Here is a 27,327-nt window from a genome sequence, read left to right on the forward strand (position 1 = left end):
TCTCTCTCTCTCTGAAGAAGGAGGAGTAGGAGGAGGAAGAGGAGGTGTGATCTGTGGTGAATCAGCTGGAGAAAATGCTTGTCATTTTCCAAAGCACGCTGCAAATGGCGCACTCCAAAATGTGACTAAGAGAGCGGGAAACTCTAAGAAAAAAAACATGGCCTGTTAACAGTAGCGGTTCTTGCTATGGTTCATATGGGGGCGCCGTGGAGGGGGGGGGGGGGTGTATTTCCTAATACTCAGCCCTCACCGAATCCTCATGGAGTCATCAAATGGCAGACTAGCGCCCTCTACAGACGTGATACTCCCGCCCCCCAACAGTCATCAAACGTCCACCACGTGATGTGGATGAAACCAATGAGTATAGCAAGGGGGCGGGTCCCTTCTGGACTTTAGCCCCCAGGTTAATTTCAAGGTAAAAAAAACGGAACTTACAACAGTAATCGCTAAAAAACCAAACACATTTAATTGTTAATATTATATCATATTCATTATATTGCAGAGCAAGAGCGTCAAACATTCTAATTAACTTCGAAAATGTGAAGTAAAAAGAAGGGAATTTGTCAGTGGATATGAGTCGGTTTAGCCTTGGGTTTAGCCTTGGCTGCTAGCTTGGTGACGGTAGGAGATGATGATAATGGTACTGTTTGGGTCAACAAAACATGGAAAAAACAAAGTCAAAGCCAACAGGTGCCCCATTTAGAAAGAAGAGGAGAAATGGGCCAACGGTAAAGGTATGGTGCTATTAAATGGCTTTATGTACACCACATTATGGGATGTATATGACCAAATAAGCTAACGTTACTTGGTGCTATAGGCTAACTGCAGTTGAATTAGAGTTATAATGGTGGAAATGGGGAGCTTGAGCTTTGAAATAAGCACCTTTCACAAATGGGGAGTTGTTCTTAAAGGATTTATGCAATGCAAAAACATATTTTTACCTTCTATTTGTTGTGTTTGTTATTTTGTACCTTATTTTGAATATATTTTGAAATATGTTTGTGAGCTGTTATTGTGGCAATGTATAACTTAGGCGCTGCACAGCGGTCGTGTGGTTAGCGCTCAGACCTCACAGCTAGGAGAGCTGAGTTCAATTCCACCATTGGCCATCTCTGTGTGGAGTTTGCATGTTCTCCCCGTGTATGAGTGGGTTTTCTCCGGGTACTCCGGTTTCCTCCCACATTCCAAAAACATGCTAGCTTAATTTGGGACTCCAAATTGAGTGTGAACTACTTTTTACTTCCAGAGACCTGCGAGGGAACCAGTTCACTTGTGACTGTAAGCTCAAGTGGTTGGTGGAGTGGATCTACAGCACCAACGCTACCGTGGATCAGATTTACTGCAAGGGCCCGTCGGCGCTGCAAGACAAGAGGATCAACGACCTGATACCTCAGGCCTTCGACTGTATCACTACAGGTTGGGTCAAATTTGTTTGGGTAGTCAATTTTTTTTTTGGGTAGTACAATGTACGATGTATTGCTAGCAAGTAAAGAGAGTAGCAGGGCTTGGTGGAGGGCAGAGAGGCTTATCTGGCTTACAGCCATGCCCATGTAAGGAAGTCTGCCCCTCTGTGACATCACAAAGGAACTCTTTTACCACGCCTTGTGAAAGCGAGCATTTTGAGCCATCCAAAACTTTTTTCAGGGCTCACTTCCAAATGTACAAACCTCATGATCTGAAACTTTGGCATGGTTTAACACCAGAATACAACATTTTAACTACATTTATAGGTCAGAAAAGTGGAAAAAGCATCATCGGTCCTTTTTAAGACTTAAGTCCATGTTTTCTATTTCATCTCCAAATGTTTCTCCCTTCTTTTCTCCTCAAAAACTGTTGACACATCACTCAAATATTCTATAATCACCAGCGCCTGTTTGTGTCCTTGACCGATAATACTCTCATGGTGTCACTTCCTGAAATTAGACTGAACAGCATGACTATAAATGTCATTTTGGCGAATTCACCCTTTTGCATCAAAAATCAAAGAATGTAGGACATAATCAACACTATATAACGTATTTAAGTTGATTCATCATGTCAGGGACCCTTTAAATACACAAATGTGTAAAATTCAGTTCATCATTTACAGTTTTTAGGAGAGCTTTCGAGGCCTCTGAAAATATTGAAGCCAGAGGCAATTATATTTGTCTCATGGTAAGTCCATCCCTGGATGGAGGGGGTTGTGTGTTGAAGCCCCCCGTCACAGCGACAGCTGGTCAACCCCCCACCCCCTCCACATTGCACCCAAACAAAGAACAGGTTAGGGCTGCTTTTGTTCCAGTGTTCCACAGAACATAGGCCTTTAAAATGTTAATAATAATAACATCTCAGACATCTTGGGAAGAAGCCCCCATGTTGGGAGACAGTCCAGATCTTGGACTAAAAGCAATCCAAGCTACTCCGGACCCCCAAGACGCCTCCATGTCCTATAATGAGATTACACCATTTCATATCCTGTGTCTGTTTATCATGATAATGGCATCCAGCTCAGGACATTAAGGTTTTATTTACGACACAGGCAAGAATAAATCTATGACAGACAATTCCCAGGACAGTAGCTGTAATAGACAAATGTCATTTTCATAAGTCGCATTTTGGATGACATATGGAGAACACTGATGTGATTGTTACAGTGCAAGAAGATGGGTCGTGCGACATTGCAACATAAATGGCAGCATTGAACAGCAGAATAGAAGACACTGTCCTGCAGGGACCATATTGCCACATCCAGGCAAGTCTGCCTGCTTTTGTTGGCTACTCGATATGACTCTGACAAAGAATGACTCAAGTGAGAACTACAAGGAATTGAAATATTTCCTCATTTAGCAGCAGAGGGTATAATACAGTATACAGTATGAGAGGATGCATCTGATTTTAAAATGTCCCAAAAAATGGAAGACTATCATGCTGGTTGTTACATCACAGCAAGTAATATCAATCTGCAAATACTGTGCAAATATGCCCACTAGTGGGCCTTCTCATTTGTAGCTTGAACAATAATTGCTCGTTTATTGCGGTTAGTTGGTTCTATGATAAGTGAATTTCTGCAAAGCCGGATTAAATACAGTGGTGTGAAAACTGGTGTGAACCAGGTGGTACGTCCAGTGACAAAAACATAAAAATAAAAAAAATACCACCAAATAAAAGGTGAATAATAACAGTAATACATTTTAAATACAAGATCAGCTACACACACGATAACCCGCAAACAAAGCTTTCCAGATCTTCAAGAATCTGCACCTATTTCAGCTGTATTTCCTTGGATTTCAAAAACGTCTTTTAATTTATTCCGCCCACAGCCCGCCTCCAGTCACGCCTCCTCCACTTTGATTGGTCACACCAAGCGCTTCCACTTTCCAATTTTGTGAGTATAGGAGTTGATACTGTCGTAGCACCCCATTAATCCCACCCCCCCCAAAGGTGGAATGCCTTTTCTAAGTCCACAAAGCACTGTGACTCTAGGGGTGTTATTTCATTTCCACAAGGCTCTTATAATGTGACAACCCATATTCAGGAGCTTTTCTATGCTCTAACTACAATAATATTCCGTTCATTTTTAGTCATCTTATTGGGCTGTTTTAAATGCACGCTCATCGGCCAAAATATTTTTGCAGTTTAAAAAAACAAACATGCAATTTCAGACTAAAAAAAAAACAAACACTTGCATGATTTTTAAAAATAAACTTTATTTATTTACATGTTTGAGGCTCTATACATGACACTATTATACATAAATCAAGCTGTATTCAAGCTATATTTGCAATGTCATCACATTGGCGTTAGAAACAATAAGTGTGTTTGTGTGTACTCCCGTGGTCCTGCCCTTGTCCTGTCCCGCCACATATGTTCTGCAGACTTATAAGCTAGTATTTTTACTTTATGTAAGCAGGGGACTTAAAAAGGAAAGCCAACTGGCTTATAAGCAAATCCAATAATAGTCAAATCTTCTTACTTCTCTACCCTGCTTGCAGCTGATGACATCAGCCCAACAAGCGCGACTACATAATAACTATAGTATTATATATACCTTTTGGCGCGGAACTCCAGAACAACAACAAAAAAATCTCATTTTATTGATGTGTTTATATTTGGCATGGCAAGGCTGGCACACAATTAAATGGCTGACAATTTAATTGAGCAATATTTTAGTGTAATTAAGAAGAATTATTGCAATATTTTGTGTACTTAAAGGGGAACTGCAATTTTTTGGAATTATGCATTATCATTCCCAATCCTTATGTGAAACATGAACACATATTGCCTTCCCTCTTCTGTGCATGATATCACGAGAAAACAAGTTAATATGAACTAGCTATGAGCTAGCTAACAATGCACTATGAAGCCCTCTAAAAAAAACCTTTACCAGGTTGCATGTTTTGATATCCATGCTGTGATCATGCATTAACTTATGCTAGCTGGCTAGATGCTTATGCTAGATGGCTGTGTCTTCCAGCACAAGACGTGTAATGGTAATGGTTTTATTTCATTTGAACATGCATCAGATTACAATTGAATGCATAACATAATCAGTTCACAGTTCCACATGTCCAAAAGGAGTAGGAAGAAGCAAAGCTTATTAAATCCTACCCTTCCATCTGGTACTTTTACAATCAGTAACTGTTACATTTGTTCACTTCCTGCTTTCCATAATGCAGTTTAAGGTTTTTTTTTTGTTTGTTTATTTTTTGTTTTAAATTATGTACCTCGTACCGAAGTACAATGACATAATGGGTACCATAGTAACTGTCAATATAGTGATATATATAGCACATCATGACTGGTTCAAGACTCTTCATCCTTGTATTTAGCAAACATCAAGTGTGCTCTAGTCTTCAGTGTAATTCTGACGGCAAACGAGCATGTTGTTGAGTCTTTGTAGCCAAATGGAGAGCTAGCCATCCACTCTTCCGTCTGTGGATGATGCTGAGACTAACGATTAGTAAGGTGTCATGTTAGCTGCTACAATAATAATATCACTGTAGCTTGGTTAATATACAAGTCAGTTATTGAAATGGATTTGGCGTTTCTTGAAATTCTTTGTGAGGGCTTTAGCGTCAAAATAGGTATTTCCCACAACGTCTATTGTTAGCTAGCTCATAGTAACTAATTTTCACACGTGCACCCCACATAGGAAATTAGCGCAGCCATATAGATATATATCTTTTGGCATTCAGATATACACTATAAGTCGAATGTGCGTTGCCTGTACTCATGAAACTGTACTGTACTCATGAAACTTGGGTATATACAGTAAAGCTGCAGGGGTACCTACTGCTTTGTTTTATATGGTTTCTTGGATATGGATTTGTAGATATCAATGTATCTTTGTCATAAAAATTGCAAGTGGAGGATTCATGTTTCAATCATGTTTCAGGTACAGAACTTAAAGTACGTCGTTGGTACAAACAATGTACAGCTCTCGTTTAGTTCTTGTAACCTTCATACAAAGCCTGCACAGAACGCAAGGTCAGTACTTTTATTGCTTGACAGACGTTGGTCGGTCAATTCCATGCATTGGCAGTACGAATGACGCGACAGCCACACTTCCAAGCAGACTCAGACATGTGTACGTACGTTCACGTTACGTACACGTTCAACTTACAGGTTGTACGTTGGGTGTGCAGTGATCTTACTCCTTCACGGTCATCACAACTACATTCTCCGTGAACTAAAAAAAATGCAGCGATTTGGAGAACACCACAAATAGCATGGCCAAAAACTTTATACATCTGGTGATCTGTGAGCTAGGCTTCCTGTGATGGTAATAGTCCAATTTGGATATAAAAACAACTTGATTTGTTGTTGACCAATCCTAAACAGCCGAGCAGTCCTAGCAGATGACACACGTCTTTGACTTGGATCCGCCGTCTTCACCTGCGGAAGACATAGAAGGTCAGCTGGCAGCAAAGGACCTTTCCAAAGATCTTCAGACAATCATCAGGAGCTGTACTCACCCTGGCCTCCTTCCAGTCTTTTCTTTTCGTCTTCAATTGCCTGCATCTTGGCTGCGTGGACATCTGCGAGGGCTTTCCACTCTCCCCTGTTGTTGTTCAGACCATCAAACATGGGGGCGATCTCCGTGTGGAAGCGTGAAAACTCCTGCGGGAGACCAATTCCAGATTTTTATTTGATTGCCAGGTGTCTCACTACTTTTAGTGTATTTTGGGGAAAAAATAGCCAATGGTTTCTTTACCTTGTACACGAAAGAGCAGACAAAATCGATGAAGCCACACTGCATCTTTGGCAACTCATCCGCGTGATTTCTATCCATCATTGGCTAAAGAAGGAGACGGGAAGGGGATTATCATTCAGACGCTCAATGAAAACATCGTTCCATTCATTGTTGGCTAAGGAAGGGGAAACAAGAGTCACTTAGTGATCAGTCACAGAAATTCAGTGAAGACTACAGAAAATCTCTGGGTCATTTAATTGTGTGATTGGCAAAAGACGATTCAGGCGAGAGGATTACAATTCGATATGTTTGTATGATGTAAGTCTGAAGAAGAAAGAACACTTTGTCGGGACAACAAATCAAATTGGCATGGTGATGATTAGAATTGGCTAAAGAAAAAGAAGAAATGAGAGAGCTTTAAAAGCTGGTCACTAATCAACACAACAGAAAATATCAATTGTTGGCTAAAGAAGAATAAGCAAAAGATTAGCATGAGCAGGATTCCTGTCTATTGTGAGCGTTAGTTGTATTCAATGTTCAGTCAAAGCAAGGTCAATTCATTGTTGACTAAGGAAGCATTCTGACCCAAAGTGAAGACAGCTAGCGGTTGGCAGCATTTCTATCCATTGTAGCTTGAAGAATGCAGCGCATCAACATGATTTGCATTCATAGTTAGCTGAAGAATACAGTAAACCTCGGATATATCGGACTCGGATATATCGGAAATTCGCTCACAAAGGACAGATAAAAAAGAACCAATTTTTCTGTAATGCATTTCCAATAAAAATTCATTGCATATATCGGCTTTTTTGTAACGGATTTCGCCTATTTCGGACAAAATCTCCAGTCCCGTTCCAATGCATTTCCATTAAATTTCCCTCGCATATATCGGATGGCCGCATCGTGGCGCTCCGATTCGCCAAATCGTGTCAGGCCGCTATACGACGTCGTTTGCAGCGTTGCCTGCGCGTCCAGGTACATTGGAAACATAGTCAAGGAATTGCCTTTTTACGGATAACAGATAAAATCCGATTTACGCATATACCGGATATACATCCGATATATGCGTAAAACTGACATTTTCCGTTATACGCATATAACGGATTTCGCTTATATTGGACAAAACCAGTGGGAACAATTGAATCCGATATATCCGAGGTTTACTGTATTACAATTCTGACACTGAGCGGATGAAAGCAGGATTTATCTCCATTGTTGGCTAAAGAAGTGGAAACAGGAAAATGTATAATTTGGTCACTTAAGCGAAGACAAGTCTGTTTTGTTGGCCAAGGAAGGTTAAACAAAAGAGTCATAATGAAGTCAGATGAGGTGAACACAGTAAAACACATTAGTGTGACTTCTGTTCAGTGTTGTCTAAAGAAGTGGAAACAGGAGAAATGTATAAAGCCAGGATCACACTGAATCCGTTGCGGCTCTGGTGCACCCGCCAGAAGCATCCCACAAGATTGAAATCCCTGTTGTAGGCTCCGTGCGGTGCAGAATGTTTGGGATCTAACTTTTTTTGGACGCCGCAGACACCGGAGCACTTTCATATCATATCAATACAAAGAATTAATAATACAGTAAACCTCGGATATATCGGATTCAATTCTTCCCACTGGTTTTGTCCGATATAAGCGAAATCCGTTATATGCGTATACCGGAAAATGTCCGTTTTACGCATATATCGGATTTATATCCGGTATATGCGTAAATCGGATTTTATCCGTTATAAAAAGGCACTTCCTTGACTATGTTTCCAATGTACCTGGACTGGGCAATGAAAAGAGACGTAAGGTAATGAGAATTTAACTTTATTGGACTCTGAGCATAACAAATTGTTAATTAAGCTAGGCCCTGTTACGCCCGTCAGGCCTACGTTATTTCCAATAGTGAGGTTAAGATCTCATTCACTGCTGTGCTAGTATTATTGACGTCACTCACTTTTATATTTGTCCTAAATCTGGAGCCAGGAGAAAGACAATAGCCAGTGACATCAACAGAATTAGCATAACGATGCGGCCATCCAATATATGCGAGGGAAATTTAATGGAAATGCATTGGAACGGGACTGGAGATTTCGTCCGAAATAGGTGAAATCCGTTATAAAAAATCCGATATATGCAATGAATTTTTATTGGAAATGCATTACAGAAAAATCGGTTCTTTTTTATCTGTCCGTTGTGAGCGAATTTCCGATATATCCGAGTCCGATATATCCGAGGTTTACTGTAGTTATAGTGACAATTTTGTCAACATTGTACAGTCAACAAAATGAAGTATTTAAACGCTATTAAAAATAGTTTTGTACTTATTGTATGAAGTCAAAAGGCACAAAAATGTACGACACAACGGTTGTGCAGGTAAATATGGCTATTGTTTACAAGAAATTCCTGTATAGAAAGCTAGTTATGGCGTAAATATCTGCTCTCCTGAGCGCGGTTCCGCAGTTGGAGCGGACACTCGCCACAGTGCCGACCAGAGTGTGATTCTGGGTAATTATGCCATTTTTTGCCCCTTGTTGGCAAAAGAAGACCAAACGCAAGATTAGAATTCTAATACTTGTGATTGTGAGTGTGATTTTTCTTCATTGTTGGCTAAAGAACTGAACTCATCAATGGGAATTTTATGCAGTGTTGGCTAAAGCAACGGAAACAGGAGGAATATATAATTCTTTATCAAGTTCTTACAATGGGTTGCTGCTCCAGAACTGTCCTCTCCAAGTCTCCTTGCTCCCAGAATTCCGCTGCCACCATCAGAGCCACCTGGGACCGAGACCAAGAGTTGTTGAATCTTGATGCTAGTTCATCATCACAATACACGCTAGTAAGAAACACACCTTGCTCTGAACCTCCCAGGGCTTCGTGATGGCAGACAAGTCGCACGCTGTCATCATCATTGCCCTGTGGTAATAAAAACGTGATCAATCTCAATCAAAGACCATGTGAGAGTACTTGACAGGAAATATGAAGTATTTACATGATGATCTCCTTCCTGGTGGGATTATTGGAGATGTAGCTGATCTTTTCTTTCTCATCTGGAATGCCCTCCACTGAGTCAACAATCTTTTGGAACATTGTTCTCTTTCTGGATCAAAAGAAGACAACTAAAGTCAAACCTTTGTTCATATGAAGGACACAAAGTTAGTGATTTTTCCTTACTTGAAATAGAGAGCAAGGTCAGTGGCGATGATGCAAACTTCAAACAGATGCTGCACTGTCTCAAATTGGCGCTTTTGCAGGTTTTGAAAAATGTTCAGATTCTGAAAGTTATAGCAAATGGTTAGATAGCGGTCAGTAGATTCTGAAAATGTTCTATTTCGAGGTCGCACCTCATCTTCCATGAGGGTTTTGCTGTACTCGAGGTGGTGTCGCTCCATGATGGAGGTACTGTGAAGTTTGGCCAGTGGAGATGCACTCCTACAAAAAGGACAGGATTGTGATGAATTCCATCTTGTGTCAGCAAATTGCAGACAAAGCTTGTCAATCTGCTTACTTAGTCTGGTAGAGGTTGTTGGTCCCTCTGTGGTCGATGTCGTGACAGAATCCGGCAGCCACCATGGCAAAGGCATCGAGATCTGAGTAGTACTTCTTCAGCTTCCCTGTCTGTTTTTGAGGCGACCGGTGTTATGTCATAGTAGTCAACCAAGGCGTGTCGTGACACAAAAAAAGGTTGTACTCACGAGCAGCAGAGCGAACATGGTTTGTCCGACGTTGAATCCGTGCCTCCAGTTGTGATAGGTGATGTCACGGTAGCCCTTGCGAACGGTATACATCCATCGTGTCAGGATCTGCATGTTAAAGAAAAGTTCAGTTTAAGACGTACACTTCTGATCAAAAACTTCAGACGAGCAAGACTTTTGAAAGACTAAGTTCTACATAGACCTTCAAAAGGTAAGCAATGTCTTGCATTACATTGAAACAGGCTCTCTCAACAGATGATCAAAAGTTTAAGACCACAGCCTCTAAAAACCAGAATCTTGGCCCAATGGTATGTCGTAGCGTTCCACCGATCCCGTACTCCCAGGAGCACCCCCCACAGGACACTACAAGGGACATAGTCGAATGCCTTTTCCAAGTCTACAAAGCACATGTAGACCGGTTGGACAAACTCCCATGTACCCTCCAGTAACCTCGCAAGGGTGTCGAGATGGTCCAGTGAGGAAAACCTTCTCTCTAGCAATCTGGAATGCACCACCCCGGTCTCCCGATCCAGAGGTACTGTTCCTGGCTTCCATGCAGCTAAAAGAGTCCCTAAACATCCAGACCCTTGAGGACCTCAGGGCCCCCTGAGCTTTGCCACTCGGGAATGTTTTTTTTCTTCTTCTCTGTGAATCACCACCTTATCGTGGTGGAGGGGTTGGAGTGTCTGAGCGGTCCTAGGAGCTTTGTTGTCTGGGGATATATGGTCCTGGTACGGTCTCCCAAGGCAAACGGGTCCTAGGTGACGGGCCAAACTAAGAGCGATTCAAACAAAAGGTTTATAAGATATTGTTTTTCAATTATGTTTTGTGGCTCCAATCTATTTCCCTTTAGTCAGCGAGTGGGTAAAATGGCTCTTTTGATAGGAAAGGTTGCCGACCCCTGTGTTAAACCAAGCCCACTTCCGGTTTATGCCCCGCCCACTCCGAGTACGGATACGGATAGAGATCATTTATATGGGTGAACAGATCGTGGTGTACTCGGTCATCCCCAGTCTGAACCCAGTTTTGGTCTCCTTCAACCACCAACAACCAAATGACCGAGAAGACAAGAAACACGCCAACTCAGTCCAAAAATCACACCCCCCAACCCAACACCCAAATGCGGTGAGAGGCATCCCCTCTACTGTCCACCACAATAGTTCTTCAGGTAACAACAAGCATGTGGTTACCTCCGCTGGTACTTTAAACTTCTCAACCACACCCAACTCGAAAAAGCAGCGGATGCCACACTTGATGAGCTCAACCTCGGACAGCGGGAAGTCACTGAAGCGGAACTCGTGCAGCTCCACCGTCTTGGACTCAGGAATGTTGGCTCTCTGGGTTGTGAGCGACACATGCAAGCGTCACAAACAGAATGTGGTTTGTCTTCAAAAATGTGCCTGTAACCATGGCTACCAGAAGTTTGTACATCTCCTTCTGGTCACAGTCCTCGGGTGTGGAGCCAAACTTTTCTTGAGTGTTCTGTCGGGCAGAAATATTGGGACTTTAGCTTCTGAATGTTGAGGCTAATAACAGCATGAGTGGAGGCTTACCAAGATGGTCTGTACATCATTTAGCGTGGCTTTGGTTTGGTACATTAGCATTTCCTGCGAGACTTCCTTGCTCCACTCGGTCCTGTTGAGTTTGTCGTACGTATCGCTATTCAGAGTGGACCAGCCAAGGAACTGAGTCAGCGCCTACAGACATCAAACGTGCAATTTGTAAAGGCAGTGAGTGCATATAAGAAAAGCTTGCGCCGTACTTCTGTAATTTGCTCGTCATTGTCATCGAATGGTTTGCCGTCTCTCCTGTTGAAGAAAGTGGCCACGCCGACAATTTCTTCCTTTTTGTTGACGATCGGAAGGGAGAGGACATTCTTGATCGTCCATCCGCTCTCGTCCACCGCTTCTTTCTGCAAGAACAACCCGGCGTTTGAGGAAAACTGTACTTTTTGGAGACTTCATAAATCATCATGAACGCACATCTTTCTCTTCTCATGGGGGGTGCTGGAGCCTATCCCAGCTGTCTTTGGGCGAGAGGTGGGGTACACCCTGGACTGGTCGCCAGCCAATCACAGGGCACATATAGACAAACAACCATTCACATCCACATTCATACCTATGAATAGTCAATTAAATTAGCATGTTTTTGGAATGTGGGAGGAAACCGCAGTCCCCGGCGAAAACCCACTCATGCACGGGGAGAACATGCAAACTCCACATAATTTAATTAATTTAATTAATTTAATTAATTCATTCGTTCATTTTCTACCGCTTTTTCCTCACGAGGGTCGCGGGGTGCTGGAGCCTATCCCAGCTGTCTTTGGGCGAGAGGCGGGGTACACCCTGGACTGGTGGCCAGCCAATCACAGGGCACATATAGACAAACAAGCATTCCCACCCACATTCATACCTATGAATAGTCAATTAACCTAGCATGTTTTTTGGAATGTGGGAGGAAACCGGAGTCCCCGGCGAAAACCCACTCATGCACGGGGAGAACATGCAAATTCCACACAAACTCCATAATTAAATTAATTAAATTAATTAAATTAATTAAATTAATTAAATTAATTAAATTAATTAAATTAATTAAATTAAGGGGCGGCATGGCGGTCGAGTGGTTAGCACACAGACCTCACAGCTAGGAGACCAGGGTTCAATTCCACCCTCGGCCATCTCTGTGTGGAGTTTGCATGTTCTTCCCGTGCATGCGTGGGTTTTCTCCGGGTACTCCGGTTTCCTCCCACATTCCAAAAACATGCTAGGTTAATTGGCCACTCCAAATTGTCCATAGGTATGAATGTGAGTGTGAATGGTTGTTTGTCTATATGTGCCCTGTGATTGGCTGGCGACCAGTACAGGGTGTACCCCGCCTCTCGCCCGAAGACTGCTGGGATAGGCTCCAGCACCCCCCGCGACCCTCGTGAGGAAAAAAGCGGTAGAAAATGAATGAATGAATGAATGATTAATTTAATTAATTTAATTTAATTTTTTTTTTACTAAATAAAACATCCGACTTGCAAGTCATGTTGCTAGTTTGAATGTTAAAAGTTGAAATACTTAAAAAGCAACTGGCGGACCGGATTCAAATGCTTGGTGGGATGCATGTGGCCGCCGGGCCGTAGTTTGCCCACCCCTGCCGTACACGTTTCCAAACTCCAAAACAAAAACACCTAGCGTTAGTGGTGGCAGCTCCAATATGGAGCTTAATGAAGCTTGTGAAGCTCCAATAGGAAGCTCGTCACTAGCTTGGCTAGGTGGCTAGGTGTCACAATGCCCATAATGTAGTTCTGACAATGTTAATAATAATATCATGTAATAATAACTGTAGCTTGGTTGATATGCAAGTCACATTATGTAAATGGTGCGTTGTTGGTGCTTTTTGGAGTTTTTTTCCCCAAAAGTTCATCGGGGAGGGAAAAGGTGCATCCCATTCCATAAATTCTTAGCTGCCACATTGTAGCATCTTAAGAACGCAGACGTCTCACAAAAAGATGGTGGATGAAGTGCACTTTTCCTTGTAAGGTTTTGGAAGACTTGTGATGTCAGGTTGTGTCTCACCTGAAATGTAAAATACTCATCCCCTACAGCGTTCATCATGTTGCAGATCTAAGAAAATGGAAAAAAAAAGTGTGTTTAGCACCAGATTGTGGAGATTCTTTTGTTGTGATGAATGAAGCAAATGGCAGCTTACAAATCCATTCTCAGCCACATATGTTGGTAGTCCGCTGACCAGGGCCCAGTGGTCTGCGGGGGGCGTCCTGGAAAAGGAGGATGTGTCGGTTATTATTAAACAACAACAAGGTTGCGGAACATCGGTCTTGATGCCCACTGCTGGGTAATCAAACTTTCCACACAAGACTCCAATGTAGTTCACAAGAGCCCAGTTCAGTGCCTTTTTTTGCTTTTTCTTTAGCTTCTCCAAAAGAAGGGGCAGCCTCAAGAAGGGGTGTTGGGTGTCCTCACAATACACAATAAAATCTTACATTTTACAGTGGTTGACTTCTTTTTACACTTCACAATGTGGGAAATAGCCATCATTGAAGGCGAAATTTTGCGGGATTTTTGCGTGAAAGAGGCTACTGACTGATTTGACAGCTTAATATGAACTATGCTTAACTTACTTATGGACTAATATTATTTTTAGTAGGGATGTCTGATAATGTTATTGGTTGTGAACGTTAAACCGATGAGACCAGATATTCGCTTTGACACGTGAGAGATGGGGTTTTTTTTGCCGAAGATAATATCGGCAAAAAGTGGTTAGTACGCAGACCTCACAGCTGGGGGACCAAGTTCAATTCCACCCTCGGCCATCTCTGTGTGGAGTTTGAAGTGAATAAACATTTTGGAATGGCAAAGCTTTCACCCTGATCTGATGTTTTCTATTTCCATGATTTGCATGATTTGCATAAGGAACTCATTAGCCACGTATACATGGACCCAAATATTCCAATTCCATTCGGGTTATTTGCTGAAACGGAAAGAATGTAACCTTTGTATACACCTCATTCCGAAAGAAAAGTGCCAATCCGAATGAATATATAATGGGATTCACAGGGGTGGAATATTCCTATCCCCAATCCGATTGAGGTATCTTGTACCCGCTCAATCGGAAAGTTGTCATACTGCGTTCTTCGTCGTGGTGTTTTTCTTCTTCTGTTGTTTATTGGCGGTTGGCAAGCAGCTTTCGTGTGCATTAGCGCCATCTGTGGAACAGAATCTAAACCCTTCTATACGCCATTCACAAGTCCAGTTTTATTAAAAAATAAAATATATATCTATATAAAACATGTCACGAGTTTAATTATAAAATATTAGCAAGATTGAACTTTATCTTTTCCTGTTCCCGGGTGCATTCTTTCAGCGAATGCTGAGATATGACGTTAACACGCAGCTCGAGACGTTCTTCGATTTAAAGAAATGGAGGCGAGCAATCGGCACTGGACTGCTGCGGAAAGTTTGTTTTCGATTCAAACTAAATTTCACGACTGGACGAAGGAAAAACTGGCAATACGGAGTTATTCCAACAAGAAAGACTTGAGGAAGTCGGTATCACGTGATGTTGGTGTTTACACTTTACTGCGCATGCCCCATTGACTATTCTGGTTGATTATAGCGGTGCATGTAGACACGTGATTGGAATATTCCTTTCCATGTATACCATTGTTTTCGGAAAGGTCATTCGGAAAGAGAAAAACTCCTCATGTAAACGTGGCTATTTTCAGACGTGGATTGGCGACTTACGGGATAACTTTAATTTCCTCCTTGTCCTCCAGTAGGTAATCAATAATCTTGTAGAAGTTGATTTCCTGATGGGATTGAACAAAGTGAATTATTCATATGATATAAATATATGAAGACCTCAGTACCACTGAGTGATAAACATACTCTGCCATCAGGGGTTTTGGGACCCTTGTAGGGTTCCTGTTCACCAAGTTTGATGGCCCACTCATCAAAGAACTCCTGGATGTGAAAACAAACATATTCCTATGAAGTAGCGGTACATTCTTTTGGAGGTATTTTACTCTGTGCCTTACTTTATCTTTGGTCATGTCCAGGAGTCCCACAGAGTACCTCTCACACTTGACGTAGGTCCTGATGGTGTACAGGGCTTTATGAAACTGCCTCTCGATGTCCGTCAGTTCCTCAAAGACTTTACTGGCCGACCACAGCAGAACCTGTGGTGAGCGGACGCACATGAGCGATTATTATTCCTAGTTTACTGTAATACATTCAATGCCAATCTGGGACTTTTTATGTTTTCATTGATGTTTTCTTTACCTGGCTTTTCCGAGACTCCACGTCCCACATGTAAGCAGTGTGAGCTTGGAGGGCAACCACAGCAGCAAAGTTCACATATTTATTGAAGAGCTGTCAAAAACAAGAAGTACTTCATTCATCATATTTCACTCCATATTGGTCAGACGATACGAGTACTTTAGTGTCTCTTCACTGGTGGGTTAATGAGCCCTTTTCAATGGCCTGTGCTTTTATTCTGAAGGTCATCTATTAATGTTCCTGCGGCTGTCATAGAAGAAGACCGACAGGGCTTGTGAGTACATTACTAAACTGTCATTAGGATGTAGAACGTGCCAGTCCTGTCTCTTGTTGAGGTACTTTCAGGTACTTCTTGCTAATTAGGGCTGGCAAAGATCCCGGTGTAACTCCTAATCTCCTGATAATTTTTTTTTTTTGAATCATGACCCATAATATCTGGACCGTATTCTTGTAGCATTATAACCACATTTTCCCAAAATTTTCAAAATTTTTCAAAAACTTTATTTGCTGTTTTGTTTGTTTCTCACATGTTATATACTCCAATATATAATATTACAATTACTATATTAAAAAAATAACGTTTTCTTCTTTAATGTTTCAACTTTATGCTACCAAAATTAGATTTTTCCTCGTAACAGTTGCGGATTTGTTTGTGTGTGGGCCCTTGGAATTGTCCTAACTTGGCCCCCCTTTACGGCAGCGCTGCTTGGTTATGATACAACCTTTATCCCTGAATATTTCTACTTCATTCTCGTAAAATTACTGCAGATTTTTCCATTTCCAAATTTCTGCTAGTTTCACTATCTCCTGATAATTTTTTTCTTGGAATTATGACCCATAATTTTTGGACTGCATTCTTGCAGCATTATAACCACATTTTCCCCCCAAAATTTAAATTTTTTTCAATTTTTTTCAAAAATGTTCACAATTTTTCAAAAATCTCCTTATAATTTTTTTCTTGGAATAATGACCCATAATATTTGGACCATATTCTTGTAGCATTATAACCACATTTTCCAAAAAATTATCAACATTTTTCCAAAATTTTCAAAATTTTTTCCTAATTTTTCTAAAATCTCCTGATCATTTTCTCTTGGCATTATGACCCATAATATTTGGACCATATTCTTGTAGCATTATAACCCAATTTTTCAAAAAAATATCAACATTTTTTCAAAAATTTTCCTAAAACTTTATTTGCTATTTTGTTTGTTTCTCACATGTTATATGCTCCAATATATAATATTAGAATTATATTTAAGAAAATAATGTTTTCTTCTTTAATGTTTCAACTTTATGCTACCAAAATGAGATTTTCGTGTGTATCCACCCAAGCAAATGTGGGCCAATAAAATGACCAAAAAAATGACATAAAATGACATAAAAATTATGACATTATAAAAATGACAACTCTTAATGTTTTGGCTTTGGTCTGAAATGACTCCTGATTTCTCCATTTTTTTGTTCAATTATATTTTCCGAATGTTCCGTGGCCACACCCCTGCACTTCGGACCAACCAATAGCTCTTCTATCTCGTCAGACTACGGTGGTCCCACCAGGTCAGATGAGCAACCTGCGGTCAAGTCGGCGCCGTGTGACCGACGCTATGTTGCGACGACGCTGCTGCACTGCAGACTTGAGGCATGCTCTTACCTCCTGATCACTCTTCGAGAAAGCGTCAGCGCCCTGCTTGTTGAGGGCCATGACGACGCCAACGGGATCCTTCCCGCTCATGATGGGAGCCGTAATCATGCATCTGGTGGCGTATTTGGTCTGCTTGTCCACAAAGTCGCTGAAATGAGAGTCCTGAAAGTAAACAAGCGGGAGAGCTTGTCAACACAAACGCTTTGATAAAAACGTTCGCTTCGTCCGCTCACCTTTTTCACGTCAGCGATATTCTGAGGCTTCTTGGAGTGCGCCGTCCACCCGACGATCCCCATGTCTGTGGGGAAAACAATCTCCACGTTGGGGTTCACCAGATTCTTCTCAAACGCCGAATTGTGCGTGACGTCGAAAAGGATCGTGGACAGCTCGGGCGTTCCATTGCGAGACCGGTAGCCGAAGTAGCTGCAGCGATCCGCTTGGACTAGCAACGCGATCCTCTGGAGGATCTTGTGCATGGCTTTCTCCATGGGGGCGTCGACTTGTATCTCCTTGATGAGCTCGAATAAGAACTGGGCCTCCTGGATGGTGGAGACGTCGGCGTACGAAGACGGGTCTTTCACCTGCACCTGGTTGTTGAAAGCGGCCGTTATGACGTCGGACTTGACCTTTTTTTCGTAGTACTCCTTTGCAAACTGGGGGTTGTTGTCCAGGAACTTCTCCACCGTGTCCTTGTCTCCCATTTTTGCCTCCACAAGTTTGGATCCTTCTGTGTCTCAACTTGAAACAGCAAAGCCGTTAGAATTCCTTCCTTCCAGAAGATGGAACGGTGCAGTCCTGGGAACAGAAGGCGGCCGGTGGCTTACTGGATGGTAAGGGGATCCCAGGGGGCACTAATGAGTGTGACGCAAGTGTCATAAAGCCCATGAGCTTTCTTAAGTTGCAAATCCCACCACTTGACATTTTGCAGGAGTCAATCCCATCACTGGTAATGATAGCTGAGTTATGGCACAAACAGCGTGGCTTCCTATTGGTCAGGTTCATAGTCGGGGGGTCACAACATTTCTCTCATGGGCCTGGGACAATGATTAATTTGTGAATTAATCACATATAAATGAAAATGAACCCGATTATTTTGCCGGCCAAATTTGTCCTGGTGTCTTGCCTCCAACGCAGCAGGAAAAGAGTTCACTTTGGTTTTACCACCTTGGTGCTTTTGTTCCATAGAACAATGGCACGGGTGAGACCCTTTTGTCATTCATACAATATATATATATATATATATATATATATATATATATATATATATATATATATATATATATATATATATATATATATTCATGCAAAACAATCATAGTTTGTGTTGTTTATGGACTGCACAGCGGTCGAGTGGTTAGCGCGCAGACCTCACAGTTCAATCCCACCCTTGGCCATCTCTGTGTGGAGTTTGCATGTTCTACCCGTGCATGCGTGGGTTTTCTCCGGGTACTCTGGTTTCCTCCCACATTCCAAAAACATGCTAGGCTAATTGGCGACTCCAAATTGTCCATAGTTATATGTGCTACATTGTGGCCATTTTTCTAACTTAAAACTGCACTAAACACAATCTCTTCTTTGAATGAAGCCGGATTTACACCTTGTTTTTACCTCGGGCTGCACGGTGGACGAGTGGTTAGCGCGCAGACCTCACAGCTAGGAAACCCGAGTTCAATCCCACACTTGGCCATCTCTTGTGTGGAGTTTGCATCTTCTCCCCGTGCATGCGTGGGTTTTCTAGTATGTTGGCCAGACCTGGGTTCGAATCTCTGCTTGGTCACCTTTGTGTGGGTTTTCTCCGGGTACTCTGGTTTCCTCCCACTTTCCAAAAACATGCTAGGTTAATTGGCCACTCCAAATTGTCCATAGGTATGAATGTGAGTGTGAATGGTTGTTTGTCTATATGTGCCCTGTGATTGGCTGGTCACCAGTCCAGGGTGTAAGATAGCTGGTATAGGCTCCAGCACGTCCCGCGAGGATAAGTGGTAGAAAATGAATGAATTAATTTAAATTACATTAATTAATAGTTTTTACCTCCAGAAACCACGTTTTTATTTTCATCTAAAAAAGGACACCAGAATGGAACCAACAGGATTTTGGATACATTTTTTATTGGCTAAACAGCAAAGAGAAAGTCAAGGATGTGATTTAATGTTAGCTCTACATTAGGAACATAATGCATACACTTCCTGTGTAGGCGTCTAATTTCCCATATTGGTGGCTGCCAATCTCTGCTCCTTAAATAGTACAGAAAGGGGATTAACTTCCACAAGATGTTTTCAGCTTCTTATGACATGGAGCGGATCAAGCTTTTATTTTGGAGGGTAAATACAAACATTGCTATGAAATTAAAGCAGAAGAGTTGAACACAACTGAATCAAATGAAGATGAATCGCTGCAGATCTCAGGAAGCTTTGATGGTCTGCTCAGTCCAGGCAGACTTCCATGTGGCTTAGGAGATCTCCGTACTGACTGGCTGGATAAGGGAGGCAGCAGCGAGGACAGCTGAGGACGCTTTCATCCACAATGCTACCCTTGGGCGCGGAGGACGAGCATGGCATCATGTTGTCGGTTTCCTCGATCGCCTCGTACCCCTCCGTATCGGACAATTTCTGAAAATGTCATCCAAATCCATCCATGAATTTTTCAAGCTATTTTCAACACAAACAGATAAACGCCAGCAAAACAACTTATGTCAATAACCTAATTCATTCTTATTTAGTGAATACATGTTATTATTATTATTATTATTATTATTATTATTATTATTATTATTATAGTACCCACATGTTTTCTGAACAATTTGCTTTAATAGTGTGAGATCTTGTGACAGCCCTGCTGGAGACTTCACTGGCACACACCTTAACAGTCTTTTTGTCCACGGTTCTCTGCATTATTTTGCAGAGTCTGTGCATCTGTTTCCTCAAATATGAAGCACCCTGCACCTCATCCTCAAGGTCCTGTGAGGAAATGTTGATCTAAAAAAAAAAAAAAAACATTAAAAAAAAAAAGTTTTTTTTATTTTTTATTATGGGGCAGCACGGCGGTCAAGTGGTTAGCGCGCAGACCTCACAGCTAGGAGACCAGGGTTCAATTCCACCCTCTGCCATCTCTGTGTGGAGTTTACATGTTCTCCCCGTGCATGCGTGGGTTTTCTCCGGGTACTCCGGTTTCCTCCCACATTCCAAAAACATGCTAGGTTAATTGGCAACTCCAAATTGTCCATAGGTATGAATGTGAGTGTGAATGGTTGTTTGTCTATATGTGCCCTGTGATTGGCTGGCCACCAGTCCAGGGTGTACCCTGCCTCTCGCTCGAAGACAGCTGGGATAGGCTCCAGCACCCCTTGTGAGGGTATACTAGTATACTATATTATACTAAAAATAATGTAATTTTAGTAGCATATAATGTAAATATTAGTGAATTTACATATCAAATAAAATACAATGTTATGCCAATAATATGAGAATAAGTCACAATTTTAAAACAAAAAGGTTGGATTCTAATGTGCATTTTTATGAGAATAAACTTGTAATATTATGAGGAAAAATAATGTCATTTTAGTAGCATAAAATGTAAATATTAGTGAATATACACATCAAATAAAATACAATGTTATGCCAATAAAGTTGATAAATACAAGTGGACAATTAAGCAATTAAGCACCTCGTACTTCGGTACGAGGTGCATTATTAAAAAATATATATATATAAAAAAAAAAACTTAAACTGTATTATGGAAAGCAGGAAGTGAACAAATGTAACAGTTACTGATTGTAAAAGTACAAGATGGAGGGGTAGGATTTAATAAGCTTTGCTTCTTCCTACTCCTTTTGGACATGTGGAACTGTGAACTGATTATGTGATGCATTCAATTGTAATCTGATGCATGTTCAAATCAAATATTACCATTACTATGACAAATACAAAAACATACGTGTGTGCGAGGTGGTGGCTTCTCTGCAAATTCCAAGAAAAGAGACAAGTAATCTGGCGTTGTGTTTTTTGCCACAATGATTGACAGCACACGGTAGGAGGAAAAAGATGGCGGAATTCATCTGCTCACTAGTCCTTCCCTGGTGGTGTAATGGCACAGCTGCTGCCTTTTAACACATCCCAGCCCCCTATATATTTTATTATTTATACAGCTACGTCAGTTAGTATGTGGTGACCACAGCTGCCCTGGGCGGGGGTCCAGAACTTCTGGCGGCACCCTTGTTTGTTATTCAGTGCTAATTTGACCAGTGTCATACCTGTTTCTCCAGGTGTTTGATCTTCTCCTGGTCTGCTTGATAACGCTCCACCATGACCCTCCATAGGATAGAAGACTGGGACGACGACAAGAAGCAAATCAAACATCTTTTTCCAGACCGACATGACATCATTCACTTCTCAAGACCAATACGATATCGATAACTTTTTTAGATGTACGAAAATTCTGATTCAACCGGGCACACTTTTTGGGCACACTTGGAGGTAGAAGGACTTGAACAAATTAGGAATTGTACCTGTTGATTTGTGCTAATCAAATATCATGACCTCACCACTACCAGGAGAACATGAGCATGGAGTGGAGGGAGCTACTTATTCATATGACATCACAATTCCCAGTCCGACAATGATTGTACACCCCTAATTAGAAGACGTGGACTGGCCGATCTTAAGCTTTCCACTCCTTCAACGCGACACCATCAAAGGGTGAGCAGTTTTAAAATGTTTTAAAATGTCGTAATATGGCCGCTAACTTCTTTTTACACCTCCATGACAGGTAAAGAGGCTTCAAAGCGTGAGGCATGACGTTGACTCGTGGGTCTTCAACAGCTACGCCACCTACAGTACAACAAATGGTGACTAGTTTTACTTGATTTTACTTTTATTGTACAGCTGCTACGACCTTTTCACACTTATTAGGGCAAAATTTGACTTGAAATAATGGTGGATGAGTGGTTAGCATGTAGGACGCACAGTCAGGATATCGGGAAGACCTGTATTGGATTCTCTGCTTGGACATCTCCCTGTGGAGTTTTTTCTCCGGGTACTCCGGTTTCCTCCCACATTCCAAAAACATGCTAGCTTCATTGACCACTCCAAGTTGTCCAAAGGTTTTTAACGCCTGAAGACAGCTGGGATAGGCTCCAGCACCCCTGCGACCTTCGTGAGGATAAGCGGTAGAAAATGAATGAGTTCTCCTCCTATTTTGTGTGGAAGTGGTAACTTTTTGGCTTCTTAATTATTCTTTCCCCACCCACGCATGCATGGGGAGAACATGCAAACTCCACACAGAGATGGCTGAGCGTGGAATTGAACCCGGGTCTCCTAACTGTGAGGTCTGCGCACTAACTACTAGTCCACCGTGCAGCCCCGTAATACTAAATTGATTATTTAAATGACAGATGCAATAAATAATCAATGATTACTTGATTATCCAACTAGTCTGATATGATATTTGATATTTTCTATGTAGAGATGTTTTGTAGTTCTATAAACTGTACTTTAAGATAAAAGTGCATATCTGCATATTAGATTGCCTTGTGATGTTTTAGCACTTTCTTTGAGACGCTATATTACCGTATATTATCCGACATGCCGACTATTAAGCGAACCAGCGAGCTTCTGAAATGTGAGATTGGCGTGTGGCTCTGCAGCACCTTCATCTTCAGTTTGTCTTTCTGCTGCCTCTCCTCCTCCAATTTGTTCTGGAGTTCTCTCAGCTCCTCCGTCAGCTGCTCGTTCTCCTTGTAGCACAGCTGATGACATTCGAGCTGCTGCTTGAGCTCGCTCACCTCGCTCTCCTTTTCCTGGCACCTGCATGGTAGTTTATAGTGCATGTGGACTCTGTACACGGTGATGCCTCCATGGTTCTTACTCTTTAACACACCTTTCATTGGCCCGTGCAAGGTCCTCGCGGGCTGTGTCAAGCTGCTGCTGCAGCTGCGCCAGCTTGTGTTGATCTATCTCCAGGGAGATTTCAAAGTCATCTATCATGTCGCTGATGCTGTCCTCTGTGGGCCGGCAAAGAAACAAAACAACGTGGTCTCACAAATCTTGTTGTTGTCGTACGGTTTGGTGACACACTGCCTGTGTCTTACCCTCTGAAAGGTCCTTATTGTGTGGCTTTAGCTCGCCCTGAGCCATCTCATCCAGCTCTTTCTCCACCCACATCATGTCCACCACTGCCCTCATGCAGGCCTCTCTGTCCTGGTCGTAAGAATGCCATTGCTGGTTCCTGGCCAAGGATGCCTGCTCATTGGAAGCACTCTCCTATCAAATAATACAACCAGCACAGCCTTACAGTTTGGTCATATGGGGAAGCAAAACAGTGCCATCTAGTGGGGATAGATAGTAGGGGACACAGTAGGCTCATATTTAGCATACAAATGACTAAAACAGTGAGTGTGAATAGTTGTTTGTCTATATGTGCCCTGTGATTGGCTGGCAATCAGTCCAGGGTGTACCCCGCCTCTTGCCCAAAGACAGGTGGGATAGGCTCCAGCACCCTAAAAGCGGTAGAAAATTAATGAATCAATCAATCAATGACTAAAACAGTGAGTGTGAACGGTTGTTTGTCTATATGTGCCCTATGATTGGCTGGCCACCAGTCCAGGGTGTACCCCGCCTCTCGCCCGAAGACAGCTGGGATAGGCTCCAGCATTCCCCCGCGACCCTCGTGAGGATAAGCAGTAGAAAATGGATGGATGAATACCGTATTTTCTGGACTACAAGTCGCTCCGGAGTGTAAAAAATAACATAAATAATAATAAAAATAAAATAAATAAAAATTCATGAATGGGAGTGTGAATGGTTGTTTGTCTATATGTGCCCTGTGATTGGCTGGCCACCAGTCCAGGGTGTACCCCGCCTCTCGCCCAAAGACAGCTGGGATAGGCTCCAGCACCCCACGCAAAGATAAGCGGTAGAGAATGAATGAAATGAATGAAATGAATAAATAAAAATTCAAAAAAAAAGTTCACCTTTACAGATGTCATGTCGGCTCTACAGGGGGTGCACTGTGGTGTGGGTCATGGTAAATATCATCCTAGCATCATGCTAGTCGCACCCCTTGATTTTTATGTATGAGAGTTGGGTGATAATTTTTATAGACTATAAATTCTTCCACTGCTAAGAAAATGTCTTATTGCAGTATATACGATAAACAAGGCGAGGTGATGTCACTGATGATGATGATGATGGACTGTATTAATGCATACTGTGGATGAAATGCTGTCATCGTCAAGGTTTGTAGCTTTTTTCGACAAGACTCTGAATATGAATATATAGAGTATCGTCACATCCGGATGCGTGCCAAACATATTGTGATACCGTAAATGCTGAGGTCCATATTGGCCAACCCTAATTTGGAGGACAAGAGACGTCATCACCTGCACATTACAATAAACAGAAGGCCTTATTGATTGGCTTGATGATGAATTCACAGACAGGATTGAATCAGGGCATTTATCTGCAGTACAGCCTCTTTGCCTGTTTTCCTCTGTGCTGTAATCACATCATGTGTCTTTACTGCTCCAATTCATTGATTGTGGGCAGTGGCGGTCCTGGTCGGAATGACGCCCCGGGTGGACTGATGACCGATGACCCCCCCACCCCAACCGAAACCTCTTTAAAAACTATATTAGCTTATACCTTGCCACAAAAGATGTCAAATATTACATAAACATCAACAAGCAAAACATGTTAAATACGGCACACGTAGACTGTACTGCACAACTCCGGGATTTGGATGGAATTGTCAGGAATTTTCAAAAATGGGATGAAGAGGAGGTCGCATGGTAGTGAGTGTTAGCATGTTGGCAAGACCTAGGTTCGAATCTCTACTTGGTCACCTCTGTGTGTGTCAAAAACATGCTAGGTTAATTGGCCACACCAAATTGTCCATAGGTATGAATGTGAGTGTGAATGGTTGTTTGTCTATATGTGCCCTGTGATTGGCTGGCCACCAGTCCAGGGTGTACCCCGCCTCTCTCCTGAAGACAGCTGGGATAGGCTCCAGCACCCCCTGCAACCCTCGTGAGGATAAGCGGTAGAAAATGAATGAATGTCTAGGGAGGGGTGGTTGCTGTGTGTGACTGGCTGATCACAGATCATGAAGACTGAATACACTGTACAGGAAGTCCTCGAGTGCCGTTCTGAACCTACGACTTTTCGACTTTACGATGCCTCGTCCACTAATTTGTCTGTTTAGCTAGTGCATTGTGCTTGTCTGTGTTTATGTGCCGAAAGTATCTTTGCCTTTACCCTCCTTTTTCAAAATTAAGGCCCCAAAGAAGAACGCTAGTCCAACCGCCATTAGCGATAGGGAAAAAATGGGCCACTAGATTAGGTACACCCCGTTCTATCAGGAAAAAATGAGAATTTAGAGACTAAAACCAAAATCCACCTTGACTCCGACTCTATGGTAGAGTGAGGGAGGCTGAAAAACATCCAGCCACACAGTTTAGCTTGACGTGTTTTGGTAGAAATGTCAATTTTTTCCAAAAATGTCACTTTTATGGTTGAGAGATGAGCGGATTGCCTTCTGTGGCCCCTAGACGTAACAAATGTCTGAAAATTCTCCCATTGACTCCCATGTTAAAGACGGCGTTGTTTTTTCTTCAAAATCTTAAATTTTATATGTTTTCTACTCGTCCTCATTTCTCAAGCGATTTGCAAAACGAGCAGATGTATGCGTAGCACCAACCCTCGGGCCACTCACGATGGTATTGTCATGTCAATATCACAAATCGTTTGGCCATAAGAAGCTTTTGTTCGACATGAAGTTTTCAGACTATGGACTGATTGTGCGATTCGTTCTCAAAATGGCTGCCACCTGGTACAGTTTGATGGAGTTTACACCTTTTCTCCTAACGAGTATAGCATCCATATTATATATGGAGTGTATACATCACTCTAAATGTAAATAAGGTGATTTTAACTCGTTTTTTTCTCTCCTATGAGGTTATGCTTTTCCCCAGAGCATATGTTACAATAACATATGCAAATGAGCCTATGACGACCTCTAGCGTCTGGAGCCAATAGCTACTTTTCTTACTGAGGAGTTAGCAACAGTGTATGTGGCCCATAGCTACAGAACTAACAGAACTAAGGCAAAGTCAAAATTGCACCAATATACATTATTTTGTATGTTTTTTTTAAACCAACATTGCTATATATTAGTTACCATATTGTTGTGTGTTTTTACCTTTGTAGTGTACTTGTTCTTCAAGACAATTCCATTGCCAGGTGCTTCATCTACCTTTTTGGATGACATCTCTCTTTCTTCACACCACATTTTAACTTGTCAAAATGAAGAGGAAAACAAAAAAGATATTATTATCACAAATATTGAGTATATGATGAAAAACCACAGCAGCTCACGTTGTAGTGGCTAGCTTAAGCATCGACAACGTGTTAAACGTTTAACACAAACTTAAAGTTGGTACTTGCCCTAAAAAAATAAAAAAAAAGCGGTTACCTACTGGATGTGGGGATAACGGAGCTGAAGTATTGAAAGCAAATAAATAAATTGTATTTGAATTAACGACAAAGGACTTGAAACCACATTTGACTGAAACTGGGGACGCCTTTGGGGACAATCAAACAATTATGTGTACAAAGGTGATCCGCTGGATTTCACCCACGAATATTAAAACTATAATTTAATTAAAACTATAATTTTACATCTAATTAATGCTGCTATTGTAATTTTGAAACATGGCCCCGTGTTTTCTCTGTGCTTTGTGGCGATTATCAGGAAAGCTATCATTTCCCACGGTACCAAAAGGGGTCCGCTTTTGTTTGCCACCACTGGGAGGCGCTGCTGCACCATTATCATCCGGAGACGCTCTGTTGAAGCGTCAAACTTCATTCGTTTACTTTCGATGCTTAATGCTCGCCGGTCGCTGAGGACAAATAAAACAGAATGAGGCGATAAAGTAAATAGTTGATATTTATGTCTTAGTTGCTCGGGAAGTCACCTGAGTCAGCCTTTTGTGACTCACGAATGCAACTCTCCTCCTCCTCCTTCTTCTCCTTCTTTCCTCCTCCCGCTCACG

General features: G+C 41.9%; 3 protein-coding genes across 8 annotated transcripts in view; 1 reads left to right on the forward strand and 2 right to left on the reverse strand.

Annotated features, from left to right (window-relative positions):
* The window catches only part of myofl (myoferlin like), a 61,342-nt gene that overhangs the window by 723 nt on the left and 33,292 nt on the right, over nt 1–27,327 (forward strand). For 2 of the 6 annotated variants that reach the window (XM_058064866.1, XM_058064869.1), the window contains exons 1-5: nt 385–734; nt 1,247–1,416; nt 21,544–21,754; nt 21,832–21,976; nt 22,047–22,125. The gene's annotated coding sequence lies outside the window, so the exon portion shown is untranslated. Of the gene's footprint in view, nt 1–383; nt 735–1,246; nt 1,417–21,543; nt 21,755–21,831; nt 21,977–22,046; nt 22,126–26,991; nt 27,208–27,327 lie in introns of those variants that run through there. The other 4 variants (XM_058064870.1, XM_058064867.1, XM_058064871.1 and 1 more) reach the window with 4 other exon arrangements.
* LOC131104285 (cone cGMP-specific 3',5'-cyclic phosphodiesterase subunit alpha'-like) lies at nt 5,831–17,983 on the reverse strand. The gene is made up of 22 exons (XM_058051307.1): nt 17,516–17,983; nt 17,292–17,444; nt 15,641–15,730; nt 15,397–15,537; nt 15,248–15,322; nt 15,104–15,168; nt 13,551–13,617; nt 13,418–13,465; nt 11,617–11,766; nt 11,408–11,551; nt 11,271–11,336; nt 11,045–11,191; nt 9,855–9,962; nt 9,668–9,777; nt 9,504–9,591; nt 9,334–9,434; nt 9,152–9,259; nt 9,012–9,075; nt 8,863–8,937; nt 6,194–6,277; nt 5,955–6,099; nt 5,831–5,874 (listed from the first exon to the last, which is right to left on the reverse strand). Exons 1-22 carry the CDS (start codon nt 17,981–17,983, stop codon nt 5,831–5,833), a joined length of 2,541 nt encoding a protein of 846 aa, XP_057907290.1.
* Nucleotides 19,387–27,293, reverse strand: LOC131119962 (centrosomal protein of 55 kDa-like). The gene is made up of 8 exons (XM_058064876.1): nt 27,250–27,293; nt 26,475–26,569; nt 23,368–23,539; nt 23,157–23,280; nt 22,927–23,083; nt 21,532–21,606; nt 20,141–20,257; nt 19,387–19,891 (listed from the first exon to the last, which is right to left on the reverse strand). The coding sequence occupies exons 2-8, from the start codon at nt 26,562–26,564 to the stop codon at nt 19,706–19,708; spliced, it is 921 nt and encodes a 306-aa protein (XP_057920859.1). The 5' UTR covers nt 26,565–26,569; nt 27,250–27,293; the 3' UTR covers nt 19,387–19,705.

This window comes from Doryrhamphus excisus, chromosome 2, assembly GCF_030265055.1.
Source record: "Doryrhamphus excisus isolate RoL2022-K1 chromosome 2, RoL_Dexc_1.0, whole genome shotgun sequence".
Taxonomy (NCBI): domain Eukaryota; kingdom Metazoa; phylum Chordata; class Actinopteri; order Syngnathiformes; family Syngnathidae; genus Doryrhamphus; species Doryrhamphus excisus.